This window comes from Eufriesea mexicana, unplaced genomic scaffold (genome assembly GCF_001483705.2).
Source record: "Eufriesea mexicana isolate 0111107269 unplaced genomic scaffold, ASM148370v2 scaffold305, whole genome shotgun sequence".
In the NCBI taxonomy this organism is placed as follows: domain Eukaryota; kingdom Metazoa; phylum Arthropoda; class Insecta; order Hymenoptera; family Apidae; genus Eufriesea; species Eufriesea mexicana.
Genome location: NW_016908472.1, coordinates 197,545 through 208,271, shown reverse-complemented (window position 1 = coordinate 208,271; position 10,727 = coordinate 197,545). Strand labels below are relative to the sequence as shown.

Sequence of the window (10,727 nt, the reverse complement as noted above, 5' to 3'; positions counted from 1 at the left end):
AACTTGTGCCAACTTTTCGTCTTTTCTTTTCTTATTTTTCTTCTTCTTCCTCTTCTTCTTCTTCTTCTTCTTCTTCTTCTTCTTTTTCTTCTTCGTCCTTTCTTACGTGTACGTACTTGCTTCTCCTCTAATTTTCTGTTTGCCTTTTTCTATATTCCTGTGTTACTTTCCTCCGTTCCTCTCTCTCATTTCCCCTCTCCTATCTCGTAGCCACACACGAGCATGCGCATCCACACCCACATAGAGTATTCCTTATCTTCTTTCTCTCCGGCCTTTTCCTTTTTTCTCCTTACCGCTTTTTTTTCTTTTTCATCTATTTACTTCTTTTTTCTACTTCTCGTGAACGTCGGCACTCCTCTCGTCTTTACCCGTTTCTTTTTTCTTCGTCGATCGCTCATTCGCGATCTTTTCCACGCTTTCATTCTCCGTGTTTTCGTCCTTCCCTCTCCAACTTTTTCTTCTTTTGCTCCTTCCTACAGACAACCGTCTCTTTTCTCGAATTCCTTTCGTCCTTTCTCCGTATTTTTCCCTTCTTTCTGTCTCCATCTATCTCGATCTCTCCTTCCGATCAAACGAGCGTCGATTTTTTGTTCCCCGACCTCGAGAGATCGATCGATCTTTGTCACTCGGTGGTCGGTCGATTGCCCCGCTCGATCGTATCGACTATACGCGTCCGTCCACCATCTTTTCCTTTTGCTCGCATCCGTGAATTCGTTTGAAATCGTTTAAACTTCCCGTTTTTCCATAATAATCCACTCTGTTCACCGACCGCCATTCTACTTACGCGTATAGATCGGAAAGAACTGGTTCGTATTTTTCAACCGCGATTCCGCCGAAAAAATTACCGACAATTCGAACGAATATAAATTTCAATCGTTCTCCTTTTCCTGCTTTTATTCTTCTACCGTTCGATCAGTTTCGTTTATCGGCGAATAAACGAACGTTATTGCAACGATAACGCGTCGTCGCGAAGTGTGTATCGACATGTGCGTGGAACAACAGGGACGTAAACCTAACCGAGAGGTCGTACAAGATAAATTGCTACCGGAAATTCACAGTTGGATCTACAACGTTGCTACTATGTTCGCGCGTTTGCATTTACGAGTCTTCCGTTCTCGGCAACAAGAATTCGTTAACGTTCGCTATCGCATACGACATATTCGCTGACACGATGCTTCTTCCCAATTTCCCTTCGCTGCCACGCGTTCCTTCCTCTCTCCCATCGTTCCGACCTTACTTCCATCTTCTACTTCGATCCCCGATCGATCCCTCGATGCAACCAGTATGCACGTTCCATCGATATACACGCGTACGTACGTTCATACGCGTACAAATGTACGCGATGGCATCGGAGAGAAAGATCGTACGCGGAATAAGAAAGGAGAGAAGTGGTCCAGCGATCGATACGATATACGAAACGTTTTAGCAGCGCGAATTCCAAGTACACACGAACGACGAACCGGCCTCGATCCGCTACGAAGGTCACGGTCGCTACACAGCCTAGGTCAGGCCCATCGCTTATTATCGCGTTAAAGCTGTCTCTCTGGAGGTGACAGGCCGCTGTTAGAACTTTCTTATTTTCGGACATGACTTTGATTAACCATCCTCGTGATAACTCCCTCTGTTATTATTTCATTAGTGCCCGACGATATCGGCCTCCCGAAACACTCTGCTTCTTCGCGATCTCTTTTCCCGATACCATTCGACTATCGCTCTTTATCGCAATCGTCCTTCTTCCTGTCGTTCTTTCCTCTAGTCGCTCGCATACGCTTTCCACCGACCTTTCTTCGCGAGTTTTAGCCTCGTTTTCCTATCCCTCGACACCGTGCAATCAGCGTTATCTCGAAATTTCATCAATCGTTAATATCTCTTTTCCTTCGCCTTCTCTTCAATCTCCTTTCCTTTTCATCGTCCTCGTTAGCAGTATGTTTCACCGTATTTTAGACATATTCCCATGAGTTTACCTGCCTGCCTGCCTGCCTGCCTGCCTGCCTGCCTGCCTACCTACCTACCTACCTACCTACCTACCTACCTACCTACCTACCTACCTACCTACCTACCTACCTACCTACCTACCTACCTACCTACCTACCTACCTACCTACCTACCTACCTACCTACCTACCTACCTACCTACCTACCTACCTACCTACCTACCTACCTACCTACCTACCTACCTACCTACCTACCTACCTACCTACCTACCTACCTACCTACCTACCTACCTACCTACCTACCTACCTACCTACCTACCTACCTACCTACCTACCTAGCTACCTAGCTACCTAGCTACCTACCTACCTACCTACCTACCTACCTATCTATCTATCTATCTACCTACCTACCTACCTACCTTCTATCTATCTATCTATCTATCTATCTATCTATCTATCTTATCTATCTACCTACCTACCTACCTACCTACTTACCTATCTACCTGCCTACCTACCTACCTACCTACCTACCTACCTACCTACCTACCTACCTACCTACCTACCTACCTACCTACCTACCTACCTACCTACCTACCTACCGTGGTGAAATTAATAAATCTGAAATGGATATATCAAACCGTTGAATAACGCTAATGTAGATAGTAATACTGCGGTCAGCATACTCGCAGACAGGCGCCATTCCATCAGTGGTTCTCATTTCGTTGCGGTTTCTTTCGTTTCACGACCCAAGTGTTTCGAGATTCGAACACATTGTAAAGAATGTGAGAATAATTGTCGCGTTGCATCTACGTACGTGCCATTTCGACCACGGTGTTTCTTCGTCGATTTATCGTACCTCTATCGTTCGACGATTTATCGTCGTATCGGTGGCGGTGAAGAAGATTTGGGAAAGTTTGACGATAAATATGTGGACAAGAAACCGAGTTTGGAAAATGTAGAGAAAATGCGTACGGGAGAGAACCTAATGGTTGAAAAAGATTCAGCGGGTAATCTAATTTGATGGTTCTACCGATAGATCCGTTCAAAGTATCCGATTGATCAGCCGCCGGCTGTAGCGCCGATCTAGAAAACCAGTTTGTCGTGTTCCTGACTCTCGCGAACATATTAACAGCGCGAAGTATCGGTGCTACGTTGCAACGCGAATGCGTTTAAGAATTATTACAGTTACATAACGATTCAATTGGTATTATCGTTAGCTGTACGTGTACCTACGATATTATAACATTAAATCAACACCCATGGTATAGCATTATCGAGTTACTCTGTGCAAAGTCTTGCTCGATCTCGCAACAAAGTTATATTTTCGAATCGTTCACAGGCACTAACCTTACTTTCCTTCTCGATCGTTCGCGGAGTCAGCGATCATCGATAAATCCTTATCCGTTCTACTTATTTTCTCCTCGTCGAAATCTTTCTTCCTTCGCGGCTCGTTTGATATGAAGTTTCCCGATTTGTAACAGCGCGAAAGGAAATTCATTCGGTGCAACGATTCGCGTTATCGCCGATAACTCTCCACGCGCGCTTATTTTCTTCTTCCAACTGCATATACGCAAATAGGAGCATGATCGGGTATAGGATGAACCGTTTTCTTCTATGTCATTTCATGCTGCTGCTGCTCTTTCGTCTCCTTCTCTCTCTCTTTCTCCTTTTCATATATAAATATAGATCCATCCATCAACGATCTATCTACTCGGTATTTTTCTCTATTTGTTCCGTCTTTTAGCGTATTTCAAAAGGGATACCGTTGAGTTTCGACTACACACGATACATGGTAAAGAAGGTACGGAGAGGCTCCTAGCTCTAGGCCCGTTTGCACGGGATAAAGGGGGAGAGAGAGAGAGAGAAAGAAAGCAAACGAACGAGAGTAAGGGTGACATAAAGAATGAGGTAAGAGCGAAGGGTGGAAAAGGTGAAGGGGAAAATGGAGAAAGAGGGAGGGACGCGTGACCCAAATGTGAATTTTATCGAGTTACGCCGTGTGTTATAGTGTCGAAGTGCAGTTGCAATTGCAGGGCGGTTTCGTCACGCGATGCAAATTACTCGAGGGCGGCAGTTTTTACATCCGGTTTCGCCGCGAACGTGCACAGTTCTCCGGATCCCTGTTCCCTTTCGACGACTCGGACTTTCGTCGAACGAGTACCGGAAACACGATAACTGCATGTAGATACGTTAGCCTTCGAAGGTATTTTCCTGTAAGCGATAAACGAAACTTATCCTCGATCGTGTGCGTGTTCGCGCGATCAATTTGCGATTACGTACATACAACGCGCGTTGTACCTCTCGCGGATCTCGTCGATACTAATCCTCTTGCCGTTTCGTTAATCGCACGATAAGCTCGATATCGATGATATCGCGATTCTCCCTTTCCGCTAATTTCTTTCCCTTCTTCTTCGAGCAAACTAGAGGGAGAGGTCCGCGTAAGCGTAGAAAATCGTAGGCAAAGAAATCGTAATCGGTGAAATCGGCAAGGATTATAGGCGTATACATATGTGCACGGACATTCACCTCGACAGGTATTTTAACCGGGGATTATTAACGCGGTTAAATACATATACGCATATATACGTATATAGTTTAAATATAAATACAAGTAAAAACGAGAGGGTATATTATTAGCTAGCGTGTTTCAACGATACGCGAGTGGGTGAGAGGAGGGCCGAAGAAGAAATGGAAGAAGTTGGGACAAAGATACGGGAATGGAACGAAATGAAACGAGATTGATGCATTGTCGCGTTAATTTCGGGGTTCAACGATCCGTCGCGTAGGTGTGTAGATATAATTTCTAGTCTCGCGTAAATTTCTACCTTGTCCAAGGAATTTGCTACGTAACTGGATAAATTCAATCGAGTCAGTTTCGCTTCGTCGTATACGATTCACGTTCGATCCATCATTCCAGCCAGTCAATTCTGTCTCGCTCGATTTCTCTTTATCCACTACTCTTTTCGCCTACGGAATTTCGGTATTTTAGTATATCGCACCGATTCGAGCCGATTCGAGCCAATTCGAACCGATTCGAACCGAATTCAACCGAATAGAATCGAACGAAATAAAATAGGATGCAATGGAATGGTACGAGATGGAACGGAGTGGAGTGGAGTGGAGTGGAGTAAAGTCGGATCGTTTGATACAACACTGGTTATTTACCTATAATATTTGACGTATTCGACGGGCGTGTTTGACGCGTGTTTGCACACGATTTGTCGCAGACGACGCGTGCGTCGTTGGTAGACGATTTGTCGCGTGATATTTTTAAACGTCGTCGCCCTTAGAGCGACGGTTGTTACGGCGAAGAGTGAAAGAACTGGACGATAGCGGCGAAAAGTGCACCGTGGCGGAGGATACGGGACGAGGGAACAGGAGGCCGAGTCTCGTATCAATTATTTCTTCATTTATTTATAGGCAGGGCCACGACACCGTGGTATCACCGTTGTTGTTTTCCATCATTTCCATTCGTTGAGATTCTTTATTCTACTTCTTCTGCTTCTCCTCCCTTTCGTCCCGTGCAATTGCATCTCTTTATTCCTGCCCTTGTTTCGTGCTATTGCAATCGGTACGTTTCGTTCGACCTGTCAGCAGGCTACTAACGATTTCTGTTACAACGCGTTATCGTTCGACTTTTGTCTTGCGCGTCATTCTTTTAATCGCAAAGGTATCATCGTCCGAGAGTACCGCGTTCCGAACACCAGACGTACACGCATACGAACATATGCAGTTAAGAACGATTCGTTGGAGGAAACGTCTCGCCTCGCTACGGCTTTTTTCTCGATATTCCGGATCGATCGTCGCGTATGATGTAGATGAATCGAAAACGCGATATCGGTGAGCGTGTAAGGACCTTAACTAGAAAACCATTCTATAGTACGGTCTTGCAATGCGACTGACCTCTGTTCGCTAAAACTATATTTATCTCAAGCGCCGAAGCACGGTGTGTGTACTTAATGTTTTAGCTTTGTTGTCTCTCTGTTCTACGCTGCGACCGGTTTTTTCTCCCTTTCTTTTTTTTCCCCCCCCGCATTCAGCCTCTTTCTTCCTCTCTCGCACTCGCTCTATGCATTTATTTGCGTCTGCTCGCGTCCGCTCGCGTCTGCTCGCGCCCGCCACACCAAATATAAAATCCGCGTATTGCGTTCCGTTCACGCGTACTGTTTCTAATTCGCCCGGTACGACCTGCTCTATACGCTCTGCTCTGTAAGGATCCCGCGATCCAGATGGAAAATCGGTAAACGAAAGCGAATACGCGTTGTCACGCCTAACTTTTTCTACATCGGTTCGTCTTGCGATACACGCGTATACTTACGTACATAATTGTACGTGTACCGCGGATTCTCGCAACGCTTTACGCATTATCGCGCGATTAATTCCCACCTTCGGTTTATCGCGTCCCTTTGCATACCGGAGCTGGTTAGTTTTTCTCCCTTGCAACGTTTAGACGCGCTTTTAAAAGATTTCGTGCCAGACGGGCGGTAGCCGCGTCTGGACGAAAATAAAATTGCCATCTTTCTGTCTCGCCGCTCTTTCCATCCACGCCTTTCGGCACAAGAGCATGACTCACTCCTGCGTCTGACCTGCAAACACAAAGAAGGACAACTCCTAAATTAACGGAAAAGAAAAAAAGAAAGAAGAAAGGAGGAGAAAGAGAAAGGATAGGAAGAACAAAGAGCGAGAGGGGAGGGGGAGGATGACGGCGTGCCGTCAAACAAGTTAAAACGCGTTGAATGAAAACGGTTCTTCGGACTTTGAAAGCTGCATCGGGGACCATAGTTGCCATATTTTTCTTTCACCGCAGATTTTTCGTCGTGAAGGAGACCGTCCTCTTGGATCCGACCAAAAGAGGGCGAAAGAGGAGAGAGAGAAAATGGAAGGCGGGGCAGATTAACGGGAGGGAAAGACGACGCGACGTTCCATCAGTCGGTCCGCAATTAACTGGCGTATAAAATCGATTTAAAGAGGGATTCGGTAGGTGGAATGCTCCGACTGCTAATTGCTCGTTTCCATGACGATGTCTGGCGTGGGAAAGAGAAAGCAAGAATTCGCGTAGCGGGCGGCAAGAGGAAGGGGAGCAGCTGATAAATAATTATCTTGAAATGTCGCCGGAAATCAAACGTGTAGAACGCGAAACATGACAGCGACGATGACGACGATCACGACTACGACGTCCACGACCACGACTACGACCACCGCGATAACGATATCGTCGCTCGAATTTGAATAAACGACCGCGTATCGTACACGTTGCCCTCGAATAATTTAACGAATATTCTCCATTTAAAGTGGAATCGCGCGAAAAAGATCGGAGTTGGAGGTTATTCCGAACGCGTTGAACGTTTGACACGGATCGTTGCGCGAGAAAAGCGGTATAGGGTATCGTCGAAGACGGAGATCTACGTAGTATTCGAATACCGGGAATTCGAATATCGGTTTAGAAGGCAGGGCAAAGACGCGACGCGTTATCGATACGGAAAGGTGGAGATCGCCGATTGATCGGCCAAGGAAAAACGTCGTAGTCCGCGTAACGGTACGATTTGAGGTAGCTTTACCCTTCATGGAAGCGGTCTCAGCCAGCGATGGCCTGAATAGAGCGGAGACCAACGTACACTTAGCCACGCGTCTGTATACGCTTGCTTCACCTTTTTCCGTTCTCCCTTGCTTCTGTTCTTTGTCGATCGACTTCTGCCGAACGCCACGATCGCTCTACGATCGAGGTCGCCTGCAACGTTAGATCGAACGTTAGCCGTCGTTGTCGCCGAGCTAAATATCGAACGCTAGCACGCGAGCAAACTGAGCTCTTCGTACTTCTTCAACGGCAAGAAACTCAGCGACTAGCTTCACCGGTTGTTTTCGATTTATCGCCAATCGTGGAACCTAGAAACATCGCCGTTAACTTTCGTGCGCGATCATCCCCCGATCATCGCACGGATTTTCTTCGTCTTCTTTTTCTCCGCCCCCCCTCTCTCTCTCTTTCTCTCTTGCCTCGGCAGTGTCCGATAGAAGCTCGTGTTCCATATCGTTCCATACGTGTTCCTTTGATCGCGATAGGTAACACGCGTGGACATTTCCCGTTGGTTTAACCGTCGCTCTTCCTACGTTTCTGGTTTCAGATCAGAGGCTACGGCACTCGAAAGGCAGCCTCGACGTTCTCTATTTCAAATTCTCGGACAAAGTGGTACAGCATCGCGTGACGAGGGCGGAATTATCCCTATGGATATGGGGAAGTAACCAAGACGCCTCGGAACTGGACGAAGCGGGAGATACGGGCTCGGAAAGCACGGAGAACCATGGTGATGGTCCGGTGACGATCACGTTGCAAAGGATTCTTCGCGGGTCCACCGAAACGGGAGGATCGTCGCTGGGTCCACCTTTAACCACGAAACATCCTCGACCGATCGGTTGCAGAGGCAACTGGGTAACGATCGAGTTAAGAAGGATGGTCGCGGAATGGTTCAAACATCCACGGGACAATCTCGGAGTAGCGCTCAAGATCTCCGGTCCCGGTGGTAATCATCGGAAAAATTCGAAATTGATCGAGACTAATCCCGGGGCGGAGTACGCGCCCTATCTCGAAGTACAGATGCAAGAACTCGACTCTAGAAGAGGGGCGAGGATCAAGAGAAACGTAGGACTTAATTGCGACGAAGCCAGCCAAGAGACCAGATGTTGTCGGTACAAGCTCACCGTGGACTTTGAGAAATTTGGTTGGGATTGGATAATCGCGCCCAAGAAGTGAGTACCCGCCATATACGTATGTACGCATGTACGTATATCGCAAGAACCGATATACGTATATCTTCTTTTTTCTTCTCATTCACGGTGCATCGACATTCGAAATTATTTATTCGGTTTTCCAATAGCGGAATGTTTACCGTTCGCGTTACGATTAAGCGGAACTGCGATAAAGTAGAATCGCAACCATTTCTATAATATATCTCGAAATGAAATGGAACGCGTGTCGGTATATATCACCGTACACGTTACCACACGTTACCGCGTACTGTTACCGCCCGTCACTTTTCATCCTATCACCGCGTTATCGTTCCATAATCGCTCGGTCATCGCGCGATCATAGTCGATGTCAGATTATCCAGCTTTCCATCGATACGCGACACGATCGATACGATGCGATAACGCGTAATCGTGAACGCATTGGAATTTTGTGTCACAGGTACGATGCCAATTACTGTTCGGGCGACTGTCCAATGGCCTTTCTGCCGGCATATCCAAACACCCACATCGTCAGCCTGGCGGAACCGCCTAACAACTCTGGTCCATGTTGCGCCCCGAGAAAACTCTCCGAGATCACGATGCTATACTTCGATAACGAGTATCAAATCGTGTTCTCGCGATTACCAGGCATGGTCGTCGAGAGATGTGGATGCTCATAGTCCACTTTTATAGATCGAGAATAGCAACGACGACGAGGAAGATGTCGAGGCTCGTTTAACTCGTTATAGCATTTATACTGCAAATATCCATCGATCATATTTTTCTCCGACTATTCTCTTATTCTCTATTCTCTATTCTCTATTCTCTATTCTCTATTCTCTATTCTCTTCTCTTTCCTTTTTCTCGCTTCTCTACTGCTTTTCCTTCTTTTCCACGCCCTTCACCCTTCTCTTAATCCTTTCGTTCTTTTTTCTCGTTTCTCGAAAAATTTCCTATGAAATTTCATCGGTCATCGCTACCGTCATCCTTCTCATCGCTGTCGTTATCGTCATTGTCGTCGTTGTTTCGCCTCCGACAAATTCTCATTCGATAGACTGAAAGTGCCTTTATCGGGCTGGTTTAGTACCGGAAATCTCTTTATAGGGACACGAAGAATGAAATTGCTCGTAAATTTATCGAATGCAAGCAGGACTACGATCGGAAAAATCGATGACAGTCCGTTTCTTAAATAGTAATAACGAGCACCTTGATAGTCGTTTATGGTCCATGGCAAGGCGGATAGTTCCTAGAGTCACGGTATTATTATTGAGGTGTCGATGCGTTTACACCTGATCCAAGAGAACCACCGCGAAAGAATTATTTTTTATACGGGAGCTTATTGCATTTAAATCTCTTCGATACTGATTTTTCATGACCCGTCTTTATCGAGTTGGAACTTTTACGAGACATGCAAAAAGAAAACGAGCATCTTGTCACAATGTTCCCTTGCACATCGTTGCCTTTCCAAAAACGAGGATACGAAGATGAAACGATTCGTTTCCGGTAGTCGTCGTTGATCGGTGAAAACGTGTTGGCCTTGTACTTTTTTTTTTTCCCCTCTTCCCCCCCCCCCCCCCTCTCTCTCTCTCTCTCTCTCTCTCTCTCGCATTCTCTTTCTTTCTGTCTGAGATATATCTATTTAGCTGTCCGTCTATCTATCTTTCCATCTATCTATCTTATTCTTTTTCTCTTCGAATACGTAGACGTAAATGCACTTCTTCCGATTCTTATTCTTCGTCATTTTTCCTTCTTTCTTTTCCTTTTCTTTCTTCTTTCTTTTCTTTTGATTTAGCGAGTCATGCGAATGCCTACATACTTAAGTAAGTATGTGTAAGGTTATGTAAATATGTCATAATTAGGTCATACTTCCGTCGCTTTTCTTCAAATTTCCTTGAATTTTTCATCACCATTGCTATCCCCCTTCCACTTTTCTTCCAAGAATCTATGGTCGAAAACGTTGCTTGCATAGGCTTACGAACACAAGCTCTACTTCTAATCTGACTACACATACACACACACACACACGCGCGCGCACACAGAGTCCGTTCTAGCATGTGCGCGCGCGCGCGTCTGT

The 10,727-nt window shown here is 46.0% G+C and overlaps 1 protein-coding gene across 1 annotated transcript in view; it reads left to right on the top strand.

Annotated features, from left to right (window-relative positions):
* Window positions 1-9,470, top strand: part of LOC108555849 (growth/differentiation factor 11) — a 12,100-nt gene extending 2,630 nt beyond the window's left edge. Inside the window, exons 2-3 of the mRNA XM_017911686.1 lie at window positions 8,053-8,674; window positions 9,114-9,470. Of these exons, the coding sequence (XP_017767175.1) occupies window positions 8,053-8,674; window positions 9,114-9,333 (842 nt within the window). The 3' untranslated portion in view covers window positions 9,334-9,470. The remainder of the gene's footprint in view (window positions 1-8,052; window positions 8,675-9,113) is intronic.
* The last annotated feature ends 1,257 nt before the right edge of the window (window positions 9,471-10,727 follow it).